General features: G+C 35.4%; 1 protein-coding gene across 1 annotated transcript in view; it reads left to right on the top strand.

Annotated features, from left to right (window-relative positions):
• Nucleotides 1–18,148, top strand: part of LRBA (LPS responsive beige-like anchor protein) — a 432,278-nt gene that overhangs the window by 98,846 nt on the left and 315,284 nt on the right. Inside the window, exons 31-34 of the mRNA XM_050895295.1 lie at nt 5,527–5,664; nt 14,593–14,667; nt 14,925–15,058; nt 17,372–17,433. Coding sequence (XP_050751252.1) covers nt 5,527–5,664; nt 14,593–14,667; nt 14,925–15,058; nt 17,372–17,433 — 409 coding nt within the window. The remainder of the gene's footprint in view (nt 1–5,526; nt 5,665–14,592; nt 14,668–14,924; nt 15,059–17,371; nt 17,434–18,148) is intronic.

The raw sequence follows: 18,148 nt of genomic DNA on the forward strand, positions 1-18,148 counted from the left end.
TTGAATTATAGTAAGGTCATCAGTTTGGCCTGGCCCATGTTGTATTAGGCATATTTGACTCGCACCCAAGGAAAATGTGTAGCTTGAAATATACATAAAATTAATTGCAGACTTGCCAACTTCAAATAAATAAATATCTAGGAAAAAGTACTAAAAATTTAGGAGATATTTATAGATATTTTATATCTTTACATTGAAACAGAAGCATCCGTGATCTGAAACCAAGAAAGCTTTCAATAAGTAAATCCTTATAGAATTTGGCAGAATAGATCATTATTGTGTAAGCCTTTGTCTGTGATGGAAGTCAGTGTTCAGCTCAGTGGTCTGTGCTCATTCAGCAGTGAATAATTGTCTGCAACACGAAGGCTTCTTACACTTCAGCATAATTGGGACTAATAACACACTGACCTTCTGGCTGAGATGTATTTATGGTGGCTAGTTCTCACTATGACTGACCTACGTTTGTCAGTTCACGTGCTGTAAATTCCTACTTTAAACCTTAAATATTTGATTTTAAATTAAAAAAGGCATACATCTAATATAGTCATGTAAATGAGACAACTAAACTATCATTTTTACCATAGTGCTGGAGGTCTGCTTGAAATACACCTTAAGACTATTTTTTGTGCAATTTTTCTGGTTTATTTTACTTCTCCTGTATCTGAATATTATGATAATGGATGTTATAATATACAAATGCAACGCAAAAGTATAGAGTTAATTGAAATGGTGTGATAATGTGAATGTTTAGGAGTAAAACGTATTGACCGTTTTCTTCCATGTGACACATCTCTACCCATGTGTGAGGTTGCTTAATGTACGTTGTTATTCTGATGAAATTAATGCATGATTACAGATGTTTTTAAAAATATATTATTTTTGTAGATCTGAGGAAATATACTATAAGGCCACTTATTGATGAATATTTTATTCACATGTATAGCAATGTTTAACTTTTTAAGAAATGTTTATCAGTTTAGCTGCAAAAAAGGACTGTCTTATCTGTGTACTCTTTAAAAGCAAGTGCCCTATTACTCGAGAGAAGTTGAAAGCATGTTAATTTTTAAGACACTTCTCTGACAAATTTACCTGATTTAATAATGTGCTAAACACTCCATGTTTTCCATGTAGTTTATTTACTACAATATTTAATCTTGATTTTCCACTGTCTTATACATTCTTTCTGCCAGTTGAATTCATGTTACTTATATTAGCATTTAAATAATCCTTTGAAAGAACAACACAAAGGAACATTGATGGTTAATGGCAAATATTTCTGTTTGAACACAGTTGCGTTTCCACCTAAATATTCAGAGAAAATATCATATTACTACACAAAGAAGGAAAAATGTAGGAATTTCAGAAGATAAATAAACATGACCAATGTTCATGCTTCAAATATCTTAATTTGCTTCCCAGTATGTGGTAAATATGAATCTGTATGTGGTTGCCAAGCTGTACTTTCATACCTTGAAGAAGGCCTGGAAATGGAAGCTCCTAAAACAAATCCTGCAACTGTAACGTTGGTCAGTTGCACTGTTGAAAGGGAAGACATACATAGTAGTAAACATTACATTACAAATAATGCAGCAATGCATATCTATAAAGTAATTATGTTAAGATACTTCAATGTTTTGGTTTGTTGTTCTTGAACTATTTTAAGGATTTTTTTGAATCAGAAAGTCATGGCAACTGACCAGAAGAGAGAGAAAGTACATTCAGGGTTTGGGGTTTCTTTACATCATGTTTTTGGACAATATCCAGCGCTTCTTTTGGCTGTGTGCTTCAGACTGACACAGCTGTCAGGAGAAGAGACCTTCTTTCCTCACCAGAAATACTGTTTATTTTATTTTGGCTAGAAAAATCAGAATCATTTCAGTTGACTGTTGAAGATCACTATCTAAAATAAATTCTGTTCAGAACTAGTCTGAGGCTAGAAAACAGCTTTATGGTGAGTTGTTCAAAGCCTCTGTTTTCTTCCAAGGTTCAGATTTTTTAATGTGAAGCAGCAATTTCTCTGGCCCCTATACTGTTGCCTTTTGTCTTGCTGAATAGTTATGGAGCACAGCAGAAGTCTTTGGCTGTGGTGCATCATGAGCACTCTGTATCCTTAAGCAAGCTTGTAACAGAAGGGACCAAGATCTAACATGACCTTTAAATATAGGAATTATTGTAGAATTTATGAAGTAGATTTTTTAAATTTTTTAAATTTTTTTAGCTAAAAGCTACAACTTTTTTTCAGTGGGATATGTTAAACAACCTGTTTCTCAGAAAACTGTGAGAGTCAGTGTCTCTTGCTCAGAGCATGTGGTGACTGTGTCTGGAATACGCATGTGCACACCCATGTGTGCTTTTTATAAGGCAGCATACGTTCTTCTGTATTTTGAAGTCTGAAACCTGTACTTATTCATTTTTGTTCCTTGAATCAAAGCGAAAGGAATGATCTTGGGTAATTAACAACAACAACAAAAAAAGCCTGCTAACAGCTCTGCTTTGCAGCTGTGTATTAGTGCCATATTCCTGGTGCTAGTAATCAGAGTATCTTCCTTAAAGTGAATGTCATTGCTAGATACTGAAAGTTATAATGGAAGTGTTAGAATATAATTCCCTTCTTATGTACTTCATGGAAAGTAAGTTACTGAAGATGAGAGTAGCAGCTGTACTTGTATTCCCAAACTTCTACAGATTTGAAGGTGAGAAGGTATACAAAAGAACTTAAAAGGCAAAAGGGACTATTGTGGTCATTTACTGCTGTCTGTCGCAGCCCAGGGAAGGAAAAAAAAAAAAATTCTAATTCCTTTGCTTGAATGCACCTCTCCTTGGGTAGCTATAGAGAGTTTGGCAACTTGCTGAAACTACTCCCTCAGTGCAACTACACTTAAGCACACTGAAGGTCAGTAGAAGTTTACAGGAAGGAATGATAATATATAGTGTTGTGTCAGAAACAGCACAGAAAATGGAAGACTTGTAGCTGGGATTTCTTTTGTCTCCACTCATTGCCAGCTGCAGATGAGCAGTGTTAAGGTAACAGCTCCATCTGCACACAGGCTTCCTTGCTCCCATTAAGTTCCAGAACTGTTACTTGCCCTGTGAGGAGCTTCTTGTAGTAGTGCTAAAAATTGCTCCTGTTCTAAAATTCCTCCTTGATCCTTCCAGCATATTCATTTCTGTGTTTTCATCTGAAAGGATGTGGTTCTAATATATAAAATTAGTCGAAGTTCAGCCATTTATGTATAATTTTTTTTTAAGGTGTGGGTCTGGCTTGCCCTTTACAACTTAAAGTACCACCTGTTTCGTAGTTCCTGGGGCTCTTGGTAGAGTCAGAGAGTAGGATCAGTAGCATTCATAGGCATTCAGAGGACACAGCCGTTCTGATTTCATGTTTTGAGAGAATTCTGATTGACTTGAAGCCCTGGAAACAGAAAACTTCTCTAGAAGATTTGGTTTTACCCTCAAGGTAATTTGGTGTTTTCCAATTTAAAATTAATTACATAAATGGTATGTTTTGAACAGACACTACCTATATATGCACAATTGCCATCTACATGTGCACCAAAATTTGTCACTAAACATTCTCCCATATCACCTTGCATCCAATATAATTGTGCGTGTATTAGTTAGCAGGAAATGGATAATTGTTTCTGTAACTTAGTGGGTGTGCAAAGAAATGTTTCCAGCTTGTGCACTGAGATCTCACAGAGTCCACATGAATAGACACGTATTTGTAATATGTCTGTATGATTCGGGTTTAATATTATGGATCAGTATTTCTTGAATTGGATACCTAAACAGTAAAAGAACTTAAAATCTGTAAAGGAACACACCTGGGCTTCAGTGCTGGATCATGACTGTTGGAGAAGTGTCCAAAAGTTTACTATGTGTGGGTGCATCCTGTACTCAGTAAACTTGTATTAATTTCCCAGCCCCTTCCAGGTATTTGAATGTGTGTTATAGAATCATAGTAACAGTTCCCAGACAGTGAATGTCACAGAATCTTGAGCAAGAGATCCCCTTCTTATACGTGGGAGATGCAAAATTAATTGGTAATGTGGCTATAATTTAGAAGACAGTCTAAATATATGAATTTTTTTTTTTAGTGCATTGTTCATGTTTCAGGGAAACTGACATGAACATATGAGCAAAATTCATGGTTTAGGCACCATATCTTGATTTGGGGCTCAGGTGTTGTTGCTTCTATTTTTTTAGTGTATAGTTAACATTAGCAGTCACCCTTATAATGATATGACATGTACTGCCTCCAAGTATGGTGCCTGCCTACTCCTGCCATTAAGGAGGGTTGATTTAATCAGTAACGTGGTCTAGCTTCTGTGACATCCTTTGGACTGAAGAAGGGAGTCAAGTACAGTCCTTTTTTCCCATTCTAGCAAGAACTATTTTAGAAATATTTGACAGAACTTCTTTGGTTGTTATTATCGCACCTGAATTTGGGTCAAATTTCTAAGTTACTTTATTTAGAAAATGAATATTTTAAAGCTATTAAGGGAGTACTTCCAGTGTGTAGTTATAGTACTGTCAACAAAAGATGTGATTAAATAAATTGAATGTTGAAGACTTTCAGCTTATGGTTAACACCAGGTAATTAAAAGTAAGCGCTGCTGTGGGAGTGCATTATATATCAGCTGTACTCTTTACCTCATTAGCTGGGTTTTTGCATGTTTATGGAGCTAACTTGCAATTAAAAATGCCTTTAACGTATGCTTAACAAGGCCTTTTAGGTATTTGGAATAAAGTACTACAATTTAATTGAAATTCGTATAGCATAAATAGATGTCTTAGTAACATGTGAGATAAATCTCCATGCCTAACTTGTCACTTTGCATCTTTTCCTCTTGTGTAATCTTTAATGCTGACTATAAGGCCTGACATTTAACTTGTATAAAAGATGAAGATTCTCTCTTCAACTCCAAAGAGTGTTTTGATTTGTTATATAAGTAAAACTTGATTGACAAGATATACTCAAATTCATGCCTTAGCCATATTTTTAAGATGTGTGAATGTTTGTATGTGCACGCAGATATGTGTTAGGATGTCTTTAGCTACACTATATCCTTCTTCAATTAGTCTTCTGTTCTTCATTAGAATACCAGAATTAGTATATTGTCATGGCAACCTTCAGTGCTGATAATTTATCTTAATGTTTTCATTTTGAATACTGTGATATCTTTTGTAAATAGTTACCTGAAGTTTAAAACCAAATCTTAGTGAAACTAAGGTGAAAAGTAAAACCTACTTGCAGATCACTTATCCTGCTGATCTTCTAACTGTGTGCTTGTTTGTCAGGGATTTTGCAGAAGTGGATGAGATATTAAAGTGTACCATAAAAACTAAACAAGGGTGACGTGTCCTTTAGGTTAAGGTAGATTGCGAAAGATGATGGAAGAAGAAACTAGGGAAGGAACGGTACTTTTTCAGGACGTAGAAGTGTATGTGCTAGACGTGTAAACAAGGATCATGATGTGTGAACCTTCATACAGTATTATTTACTAACTTTTTGTCTTCATCTAGGAGTGTTGTTGTACCACCGAAGAAATCAACCATTTCCTCTTCTACAGCTGCTATGGGTATTCCGACAAATGCTGTCAGTGTGGTTTCTTCTTTAGATTCAGCTCAAGCCCTGGATTTGTCAGGAGACTCTCCTGGTGAGTAAGGGTAAATTAAACAACTTAAATCCCAACCCTTCCTCTCTTGCTTCTCCATCCTTCCCCATTCACTCTGAATACAAATGAACAAGTTTTTGTTACATGTTTTTTGTTATGTGAAGGTGAGGTATTTTTCAATAGTTATCCATATCTCAAAACACTGTAGGTGAGAACAAGTGTTTTTCAGACATTAAGTCATTACTTGTCTTCTGTTGTAATACTGATTATTGTATATATATAATCTGTCTATATATGATTCTTGCTTATACTAAGAATATTGATACTTATTGCTGGTTGTATTTTCTTAAGGGAAAATGTGCCAATAATCTGGGAGGATGGTGTTTTACACATTTATTTATTTTTTTTTTAAACTACTGGAGTGTATGTGGTATAACATGTCTTAAATTATGAAGTCAGACAAAAGGACCTTTGAGACCTTTGTATCCTGCATACTACTGTGTCTATATCTTTGTCATATGCCCTCACATAGCAGCTTGCAGGCCTGCATTCAGTATTCGTGCCTCTAACAAAGACCAGTATCAGATACTTTACAGGAAAATAGACGTGACTCTAGGTTAAACTGGACCAATTGTCAGTGACATTGTATGGAGTCATGAATATAAGAATTCAACCTTTTTGGTGTTTTCTGAGAGTTTATCCCCAGTTCATTTTATTATTCCTAGCTTTGATGCTGTAGCTACATAAATGTAAAAAATAACCTGTTTATAAATAAAAAAAAACCCCAAAAGTAGTGTTGTCTTAAAAAACCAAAAACGTTGCTAAACTTTTTGGAGGTTCTCCTTTTGCCTTCATCTAGCAGAACAAATGCAAATGTCTGAGCAGTATTTGTCATAATTTCAAGATTTGTCACAGTTTTTGTAAAGCAGGCATACTATATTAACTTGTATTTAGTATAAATACGGTATATTCTGAAGACTACTTTTTGTTATGTAAAATATAAGCTTATTTATAAATTGTAGGGTATTTGTCCAAGGATATATTTGTTAGTGCTAAGTAGGACTGAAAATTACATACAAGTGTTTCCAATAGCTTTAGCCTGAGGTCAGATTCAGTGTTGATGCTGAACTAATTGCTTTGGACAGTTTTTTCAGTGGGGACAAAATTGAGTAGGTTGTTTATAAGCAAGTGGTCCTTTGAACCCTTAGTCTCTCTGGTCGTTCTGTATGAGATAAATGATGTTTAACCTTAAATGCTATGTCAAAGGCATGCTTTTCTACTTAGCCGTGTTTAAGTCACAACGCTGTGTAGGATCTCATAATTGTGCCCATGAAGTTTAACGTCAAGACTTAAAACTGATTTGCATCTTAATCAAGGAAATCTCAATCTATTTTGCTGTTTCTGTTTGGTATTATTGCTGTTTCTTTTCAATGTTTGAGTTTCTTGCTTCCTGTTTTTATGAACGTGCATCCAAATTGCGAAGACTGAGGAAAAAAACGTAATCCATTGTCATGTCCTGTAGTACTCGTGTCTGGAAGGTATTTATTGCCATCTTCAACTGCCCATTGCATTTCTTGGGAAAATCAAAAAGATTTTGTTCCAGCCACAATGCAGGGAAAGAAAAGCTATTGAAATCTAATATGTTCTTATTCTTTGCAAAAGGGAGAATCCATTTTGTCACTGAAATTGCAGGAGGTAGTACTATACTAGTCTAGGAGTAATATTTGGACTAGGAAAATTAGCTGTCTTTTAAAATGTCACAGTTCTTTGGGGAAGATTGGCTCTGAGCAGCTAATCTGTTTTAAAAATAATAAAACCTTACCTACATTGAAGTTGTTTAAAATAATTGCTAATTTGTTAACTTCTTACTGGTTTACCCATGTTAGATGTGGACTTAATTATTACAATTTCTGAAGTCAGTATTCACTTGCTTTTAATAGAATCAAAACAGATGAACATTGATTTTCAGATTTAGTCAGTCTTTTAAGAACGTATAGAAGAAAAAATAAGTGCTCTTGTGCCTGTAAAATGTATAAGAAATCCAGACAGTAAACAATACTGATGTAGTTTGTAACTGTGTGACTTCCAGCATGTCTGGGAGTTTTGGCAAAAATTGGACATGTAATCTGAACTGATATGCATAAAAAGAAACTAATCAGGATTAAAAATAGTAGACATGTTTAGACTGGCAATCTAATTAATTAAAAGAAAAAGTAAAGGGATAAATGAAATCATGCCTTAAACAGATTAAAACGTGAGACTGTTTTTGCTTCCCCCCCCCCCCCCCCCCCCCCCCCCCCCAGTAAAATAATGGCATGGAAACAAAAATTTGCAGACTTGGACTGGTTTGGGCTTACGTTGCTCATGTAAATTGCACACATCTAAGTTTGAAATAAAGTTCTGTATAAGGCCTTTAACTCTTTTATTTGAGGGTACAAGTAGCCATAAGCGAGCTTCCTATAAAACCAAAATAGATATAATTTTCCCCTGAGTTCAAATCACATAATTTTCACTGATTCACTAATTTTTGTTTTCATGCAGCGGAGAATCAATACATTGTTCTCATTTTTTTTCCCAGCTAACATTCATTGTAAGTCTGTTTACTTCTGTAATTAAGAAAAAAAATGAATTCCTTTTTTAAAAAGTGCTGAGACTAGGGGCTTATGTAGTGAATATAAATTTTGGGCTTTTTCACATTTTATATGAAGGGTATTTATTAAACATTATTGCTACGTTTCAAAATACATTTCAGCTGTTTTTTCTAAAGTCAAAGAATTTTTTAAAGTGAGTTTTGTATGCATTTGATATGTTTTAAAAACTGATTAAGCAAACAGAACCTTAATATAGTAGCATATAATGCTTTACTGTGGAGACTTGAGTCGATTTACTCCAAAACAGAGATGAAAGGGAGATACAGACATTGAAATGGGATTAAACAGCAAGTAATAGAGTTTTAGTTGTAATGTGTACATACGCATAATTTGGGAATAAGTTTTATATAGTATGTGAGCATCCTCCACCTGTAGATGTGATGTCGAAATTGCTCGGTCAAGGTAGGATCTATGTTGAAGTATTAGTCAGTCTATGTGGTTCCAGATGCCTCTGTTGTCATTTGCGTGTGCTTAGAATTCATGAACCTCCTTCCCAATATTTTTTCCTGAAGTTTGCATCTTGCTTGTAGCTCAAGGTCTGTGAGTATCTCAGATATTTGACCCTTAAGATTGTCCTAAGCTCATATCAAGTGGATGTGACATGTCCTGGCCTACCAAATACAAAGTGTTGACAAGTTCGAAAGATAACCATCTAAGCTCACTCTGTTCCTCTGATACTTTGAAAGAGGGTGAAAACATGTTTTGGCCTCAGACAGCCTGGCCTTTTTGCAGAAGTTTCTTCACCTTTATTCATCCAAGCTGCAGAGTATTTCCCAGCACAAAAAAGCCTTTTCTGAATGCAGGTGTGCCCCTTGTGGCCTAAACTTGCCCGTCAGTATGTTGCTGATGGCTGATATTTGGGTTGTTGGTCTGCTGGAATTGCTACTCCAATTGTTGAAAGATCTTGGAAATGAATGGAGAAAATAAAGCCCCTTCGTGGCCCATGTTGAGCCAATCATTCGCCTCTTACGGAGGGTGGTATTGAGCAAAAGAGCGTATTTACTAGTAGTAATCTAAGGAGAAGGAATTTACTCGAGTTGTTTCGTCCTTGGATTGGCTCATAGGCTGAATGTGAGATTTGATCCAGAGATTTTACACATGCTGTGTCCAGGAAGGGCTATTGGAAAGGCAGGACTAATGTTTGAATAGGCAGGACTTGGCGGAGTTGTCTGAGCTATTGTGAATATGCTAGTGGGATGATTGTATTTTTGTTTGTTACTTAGTTTTCCTTTTAACTGTTTCAGTTACAGTTGTGATGTTCTGAAGCGGTGTGAACTTTTTTGAACTGTTTTGCAGTTTGCACTCTCACTCTTTTCTCTGATGCTCTGAGTTTCTCTGTTTATGTACTTGAAGGATTTCACATGCATTTTATTAGTGCTTCACTCTAAAGAATGCAATTTTGAGGCTTTCACTATTCGGTTTGCAAATGGTTGTTCAAATATAATTTTTATGAAGAGGAAGTATGAAAAGTCTGTAGGAAGCAGGAGTGAATTGCATCTTGTCCTTACTGCCACTGTGAGTTGGAAAACACTAAGTTCCACTCAATTTCTGTTGCCTGCCTCCTCCCCTTCTTACTTGAAGTTCTTTGAGTTTCACTTGTTTTGCCTCTGAGCCGCACAGAGTTTCCAGCAGGATTTCTGCTTCTCCTGAGCAGAGACATGGGCTGTTCCCCAAAGTGTGAAGTCATAAACAAGGCCATGTCAAAGGCTGAGGTGAAAAAGGAGGTGGATGCTTGGAAGAAACCTGGGAATCAGCAGTAACAGGAGATTAAAAAAAGGAGTTGTGACTCCCGAATTCTAGTTCTACATATAGGAAAATGTAAATTTTCTCCCACAGTTGGCTTGTTTTGCAAAGAAGAATGGTATTCATTGATTTTTATACATAGGTGAAAATAACCTTGAAGTCTTGCAATAAAATAAGTTAGCGGGAGACAAGCTAAAGTAAGAAAAATGAATGTGAAGTGAGTTACCATCAGTGCAGAGGTAGTTCAAGAAATTCACTGGATTATAGTAACTATTTCAAAGAGAATTCCAGCTTTACAGTGGTGGTAGTTGAAGGCTAGTTACCAAAGCGGAATGACGCTTTTAAAAATCTCAGATGCTAATGATATGCAATGGAAATGGTTTAATACTGTTTCAGTATAAAAACTTGTTTTAAAGCAACTTCTCTTTAGAGGGTGCACCATTGTTTCATGAAATCTGTTTTGGTTTAACCTACAGATGTGTTTATCTAACAAATCCCTTATATTAGCTTGTAAAACCTTTCATTGTAGTCTTGCATTGTACACTTCCAGCCCTGGAAGTGTATTTTTGAATGAGCTCATTATTTTACTAGATACTCCTTTCATAAAGGGCACTGGTGTATTTATGTATGGTAGGTCTGTTGTAAAAAATTAAGAGGTATGGTTATTTAATTCAACTCTCTTTTTTTTTTTACCTCATCTCCATCCTCCCAGAGTAAATTATATCATGCACTGCTTGTGTTATTACCAAGTGTACTTTGTAAGTGTATATGCAAAAGCATAAGGATCTTGCACAAGGAGTTTCTTTAACAATATTTTATTGCTAGAGACGTTATTTGTTTAGACCCTTGGGGACCTTGAATAAACAATAAGGTTTCACTGTAAGGGTGCTAGACAGATGATCTATTTGCATTTTCTTTTATGTTCTTGCAAATGTCTGTAAAACTGTCAGTTTGAAGGAGCCAGTTTATCAGTGAAAGGATAAGGAAGAGATAAGTCAGTTTAGTTCCACATGTTTGAAGTAGCTACTGCACTTACCCACATGTGTGTTGTGGATGAAAATATGCTACTGAAGTATTTTCATTTTTTTTACTAAAGGCAGAAATAATAGTAGAATAAAAAGCCACTTCTGAGTTAAATAAAGTCAAAAAAGTACTTCCACAAAGCAAAATTTGAATGCAAAAATCACTATGCCTAATCCTATCTAAAAAACCCCTGAAGTTCTCAGCTGTGATAAATCTGAGATTCACCTCTCTTAGTGAAATATATCTGAGTTTGGAATGTGGATTTAGGTGATGATAAGCATGAAGAAATTCAGGCCATAAATATCCTTACATAATCTTCAAAAAGAATATCAGTTTATATAGGTGCCTGCCTTATGCTGTTGTCAAATTCAAATTATCAGTGCTTTTTCTGTTATGTCTATATTTAAAAGTTGATTTTAACTTAAAACTTCATAGAGTTTTACATTTATACCTAATCTGTTATGCACAATGTGTTTTGATTTCTAGAAGAAAAAAAATCATGTCCTATCTGTGTTGTCAGTGATTTCCTTTACCTCCCATTCTAACCATTTTTACCAGCCATTGTGTGTAAAAAGAGAAAACCAAACAAAAAACCCAACCCATTCCACAAAGTAAAACAAACAACAAAAAACTGAAGTTACCCTGGATTGAGCGTATGTCTCTTTTAGCCTTGTGATGGCTATTATGCCCATTCATTGTCCTTGCAGATGTTTCCCTTGCATTTTTTTTCATCTCATTTAATTATAAAACTCATGCTACTATGCTGCACTTTTTAAGTCTTATTTTTAACTGATAAAATTATCCTTGATTTTGCTATGCATTTAATATGATGGGATTTTAGTTGTTTATACTTCTAACTTTCTAATATACCCAATAATTAGTGGATTACTGGTCACAGTTTTTATATGTAGTAAAAAGCATGCAGGCATTTATATAACAAGACATTCTGCATGTGCAATGTGCATGTTGAGAGGACTTTCTTGTTTTGAAGGCTTTGGATGCCATTTCAGTTTCTGTTGAACTACCTAGATCAGCATGCTGATTTCCCCTTAAGGGCGGTGTATGGGCTTAAGTCCACTACTGGGCATGTGGACTTAAGAATATTTTCAAGTTAGAGGTACTTGTTTAATGAGAATAGGGATGTTGGGCTTTAGGGAAAAAGCTGGGAATTCTACTGAAATTATTTAAATATAAAGGTTATAATGAAAATAATTGCTTTAAAGTCTTAATCCAACAGGCAGCGTATTGTTCATACTTAAGTATGAATGTATGTGTGTAAGAAGGAAAAAAAAAAAGTGACTGTAGCTATTAAGCATTCCACAAACAACCGGAGTCTTTGGAACAACTGAATCACATGGCTTGTTGCCTTCTGTGGGCTTTATTTTTTTTTTTTCTGTACAAGAGGCTCCATTCTAATTTTCGGCACATCATTTGACTGCTTTTCCTTTGGGAATACCCAAAGTACTTTTTGGTGGTTTGACTATGTAAAACTAGATCTTAGAGATGGAATTATATTCATGAAAATATTTACAGAATCTAGCCATCACCATTGAAATTTTCAGAAATATATCTTTGATTTGCCTTTATTAGATGAATTATTTAGGAAACAATGCCCAGAAGATTCGGATTCCACCTTGCTTTCAGCTAATGCTTTTTTCCCCACTTTCTTGTCCTTCATTGTGTATGGCCCACTCAAAATTTCTTTTTGACCCTGTCATCCCATACAAAAATCAAAATAAGAGCTTCACGTTGAATTTATGAAAAGTGTAAGCGAATCCCATTCACAAAGATATCTCCTACCTATGAAGAAAGAAAAAGAAATAAGAGCAAAAGTTTTCACCATTTTGATGCATTAGTTTAATTTATTAGTTTCTGTGCTGCCTTTGAAGCAAGATTAGAGGAAAACATCTTCCCCAGATAGGAAAAAAAACAAACAAACCCAAACCAAAACACAAAACCCCAACATTTCGGGCGGGGGGGAAGCTCTGTGTGCCAGTGTTTTGGAGCAGAAGTTTGAAATTTGACGGGACAAATAAACTTAGTATCTCAAGGATCTGTCTTTGCAATCTTTTTACAAATCTATTCTCCTTCAGTCAAATAGAAAGACTATGAAAAGTTGCCGTTGACACATTTTGGTAGACACTTTCAAGACCTTAGCAGCTTATTTCCAGACAGGTTGCATTTAACTGCACTCACTCCAGTGTAGGTGGGATGATCAGGAATTTTTCTATAGTTATAGTTCTGAGAAGGTTCATGTCTTTGCTAAGGTAGATGTGAGAACTGAAATGATTAAACTCTTTTCTTTCATGCTTTTTTCCTTTTTTTTTTTCCCCCCTCCCCTCCCCCCTCTTCCAGCAGCATAAGAATCTGAAACTGGCGAGGTGAGAGGAAAGAGAATAGGACAGGGTCTAAGGTTCGAAAGAGATAGGATTGCAGATGGACTAGAAGCAGTCATGCTCCTGGGAAATGCACAGAAATCTGTCTGCTAAGATTCATTCCTCTCTATAGTTTGGAATGCAATGCAAGATTTGTGAGTCACCATTCCTATCCTGGCAGCAAATATCTGTGAAATCTCTGGCTGTCTTGCTTACCCTCTCTTCATCATTGCTAGTACCAATCCATACTGCAGCATGGAGGTTGTATTTCTCTTTATATACTGAACAGCAGAATTTAGTATTTACAGATTCCTACTCTGCTGATGAGAGCCGTGTAGTGTCAATTTGACATAACACAATTGCATTTTTTTTTTTTTGTAAACATAGGATACATAAATGACCCAGTCTTCCCTATCAACCTTTGAATAATTGATGTGGCAAAGTTAATAACTCATAAATGAGGTTATACCACTGCTATCACGCTAATGATGCTGGCAGTGCAATGGAGAATTTTATCATAGCTGTCTTTGAGTCCCAGTGTTGCAAAAATTTAAGCCAGGCTGTTGAAAATACCCACTTATTTTGTGTTCTGCTTCATTTTGACAAATGTTTTAATTTTAGGCAAAAATGAAGGGTTTTCTGTGCAAGTTAATTGAAAATGGATGAGCACTTCTAGTAACCAAAAGACATACTTTAAAATGTTACCATTTGGCTTTATATGAGTATGTATTAGTTATACTAGTATTAGTATATGTTAGTACACTACAGGAGTATCAAGGGTATAAGATGTTATTTGTATTCACTGCTTAAGGTTGTAAGTATTCTTAAATTTGTTCAGAGAGAATCACGGCTTATAAGGCCAGAAGGGATCACTGCAGTCTACTCTGACTTCCTTCACAAAGCAAACTGCAAGGCTCCCTTGAATTACTCTCTATTTGTGATAGAGCAAAATTTAAGAAGTTTGCCATGGCATACCTGCTAAATATGAATGTAAGTAACTAGGAGTCTTACAGCAAAAAATGTTTGAGGGACGAAGAGATGAAAGGGTTTACCTAGTCCTCACACACACTTGAAAACCATGGTTTCTCAGAGGTTGAGCTCAAGGCTTTAGTTTCTGGTCCAGTTGTTTAACCTCTGGCATGTTTTCTTATTCGTTTATTTATTACTTTCTCTTGTAGGAAGGGGATCATCTAATTCAAAATTGCCATCTGTCCCTACAGTTTCTTCAATGCCTGAGGATTCTGCTTCAAACATGAGGTAACTTCTTCAATTGAACGTTTGAGCAGCGGCTCACATTTTTGATATTACAGTTGATATTCCGATTCCGCATCACTTAAGAATGTTGTTTTGGTGATGTTCAATACCTAATGAAGGTTTGGGAAAATATGAGTGTCGGATTATTGATTCCTTCTTATACATGTATATCACTTAAACATTGCCAAAAACTATACTCCTTTCTACAAAATTTCAGCAACTTCCTTCTTTTTTGTTAATCACATGTATCTCTCTGCTAGTATTACAGACAGGCTTGAACATGCTTTGGAAAAAGCTGCCCCACTTCTGAGAGAGATTTTTGTGGATTTTGCTCCCTTTCTTTCTCGAACTCTTTTGGGCAGCCATGGGCAGGAGTTGCTGATAGAAGGTACAAGTAAGTTTCCATTTTAAAAAAGTTTTTTTGTGTGTGTGCTTTGTTTTACCTTGGGAACTCAAAATTTCTATAGTGTTGTTCTGCTGGCTCTGCCTTAGGAGCTTTCTTCCTGCCTTCCCACACAGTGCTGTTCACTGGATTTCACTACCTCCTGTTCCTTCTGTCTTTAGTCCTCTGAGGTCATTGTCATTGCCTCCTCATCTTTGCCATCTCTGCTACCTCTTTACCTCCGTCTCATCTCATAGTTTCCTGTATCTCATTATGTGGCACCAGCTGCTGTTGTCTCTTCCTTAGTTTTCCAGCTCTTCCAGGGAATTGTCTCATAGAAGCTGGTGTATGAAATGTGTTTTGTGAGCCTTAAAAAGAAAACTTGGTGTCTGGGTCAACACTTCGGTACAAAGTAAAGTATAGAGTATGGTGTAGAAAGTTAAGTACAAAGACCTTGCATTTTTACTGTGATAGTGTAACAGAAGGCTTCTTGGGAACTATGTGCAGAGCATGTTATGGTGTATCTCTTGCATGTGAATCTGCTTCTGTCTTTTTGATTTTCTAATTGGAAGGTAAGAGGAATACATTGTCAGTATTGAGAAGAATTCTCTGGTACTTTTGAGAAGATGATGATTCAGGTGCACAACAATGATCGCGGCTCTTCCTGTTGTTGGTTTAAAATGATTGAGCTTGAGATGATTGAGTTTTCTTTCTACTGGTGGGTTTCTCTCTGTTTAAAAACGAGGCTCAGTTCTGCAATGCAGACATTAATGTCCTCAATTTAAAAAATCATGTTTATTGGAACATGGTGAATTTAGTAATGAACACCAGTTTTTCAATTTTCTCATAATTTGGTTATATCATATAAATTGCTTTATCCACTGATTTTTAGAGTGAAAATTGCAGGTTTTGTCCAGTTAAAGCAGTGAATTGAATTAGGGCCTGAGCTTGTTGAAGCTTCCAGTAATGAGCACTCCCGTGCTAGAAGCTCATGGTTGCTTAACTTGAGCTGATCGCTTGCAAATGAGCTGTATTTGCACTAATAGGTCTAGTTACTTCCAGGGGAATTAAAGTTCTTTTTTAAAAACATTTTTAAAACTACTTGTTTCCTGGATTAGGACAGGCATCCTGTATGTAGTCCTGAATATGTCAGAAACACAATTAGAGTATCAAACACTGATAAGGGTTTTATTGAAGACTGCTAATATCAAAATTGAGACTTCATTAAACTTCACTGAAATTAAAGTTATTTAGTTTAGGAATTTGCTTGCTTACCTTTTGGAGTAGGAAGAAGTGGCAGGAAGAATTGTATGAATTGTCTTCTGTAAGACTGAAAAAGATGGGATTCTACTTTTGATTATACATGTGGATATCGCTTTAGCTGATAAACATTTTAATGGAAGCTGCCTCATGAAAAAATTTATTTTATTCATTTAATAAGAATAACAGGAAAGAGATTTTTCTCAAAACTGTATTTGCCAGGGAAGTAAATATCCTATTTAGTTACATTTTTTTTCTTGTCTGAAGACAAAAGATAATCTGGTTTCAAAGTATTTTGACTGTGGTATAGATTATATACACAGAGAGATGAGTATTTCATAGATTGGATGACCAAAGAAAAGCAGGAAAATTATTGGGAGTGTATGAACTGTCTAGACAAAAATAAACACACGAAACAATTTTTGGGCCTAAAACCCAGTTATAGACAAACCCAAACCAAAATGTGAATACAAATAATAATAATAGTCAAATTAGTTTATAAACAATTGAGAATATATAATAGATTACTGCTTGCACTTCTGCTAAGGTTTAGTGTGGGGTTAAGGGTCAAAGTACTAATAAGAGTGTTTGGGATGTCTGCTGCCATGAAACAAAATGGAAACTTGATTGATAGCTGGGGGCTGAAAGGAGAACGTGCAATGGAGAAAGCAAAGGTCATAAAGCCATTTCCCTTCTCTGCATATATAATGACCCAATCCTTCAAGAAATAGCAAAATGTAGATACAGTGGATTAATATAACATATGTTAACCACACTTCTGATCGTTTTGACATACAAACATTTATGAAACTGAAAAATGGAGGTAATGTATTGCTATTAGCCGCATCTTTAGATGAGAGGCATGGAATTTGTGATCTCCCTCTCACATACATACTTTTATTTTGTGCTGATAAAGTACAAAATTGAACTGGAAGTGGTATGAGAATTTCAGGTTTCTTTTGATTGTCAAAATGCTTCTAATGTATTGCACTTCAAAATAGTTTCTGTTAACAGCTGGTGCCATATAAGCATGCATTTATGTATACCGTTTTTTTCCTTTTGTAGGTCTTGTGTGCATGAAATCTAGCAGTTCAGTTGTGGAGCTGGTGATGCTTCTTTGCTCTCAGGTGAGATTTAAGTAACAATGTGGTCTGAAATTGCTGTCTTTGAGCACAATGGAAATTACATTTAAAATTTTACTTTAAATTTGACTTTAAATTTAAGGTTGTGTATAACAGGTAAAAAGATTACGTGCAAGGCCTTTTGATTAAAAAAAAATAATTCATAGTAATTGTGTCTATTTAGTTGGAGAGAGAAGATACTAAGAGTTTTATGTTACTTTACTATTGAGCATTTACATAACCTTGATGGTGGTGTGCCTACGTAATTCTATGCTGTCATTTTTGTAAGATAAAATAGGATCAATAAAATATTAAGGTTATAGAAACAGATTGATTTCTGCATCTTGGCATGCTGAATCCTCTGGGATGAACAGAATTTTTCCTTTTGTGTAGAGGTTATGAAATGAGTGATAAATACTTTTGAAACCCTGTCATTCTTAATTGGTTTGACAAGTACTAAGAATTAGAGAAAAATTTAAGAAAGCAACCCTGGTTGTCAGCAGTTTGGGGCATTCTACATTCCTAAAGACAAAGTGATTTTAGATATTGAAGAACCTGAGAATAGCCTGTTCCCATGGTTAGAAAAGAGCCAGAGCCTAAGGAACTTTCTTAAAATTGTATATACTATATTAATTGGATTTTCTTTTGGGGTTTCTTGCTTTCTTTTTTGTAATTAAATGGAAGACTGTTTTTATTGAGCCTTTCTTTTGGTGCCTTAAAA

This window comes from Gymnogyps californianus, chromosome 4 (assembly GCF_018139145.2).
Source record: "Gymnogyps californianus isolate 813 chromosome 4, ASM1813914v2, whole genome shotgun sequence".
Classification (NCBI taxonomy): domain Eukaryota; kingdom Metazoa; phylum Chordata; class Aves; order Accipitriformes; family Cathartidae; genus Gymnogyps; species Gymnogyps californianus.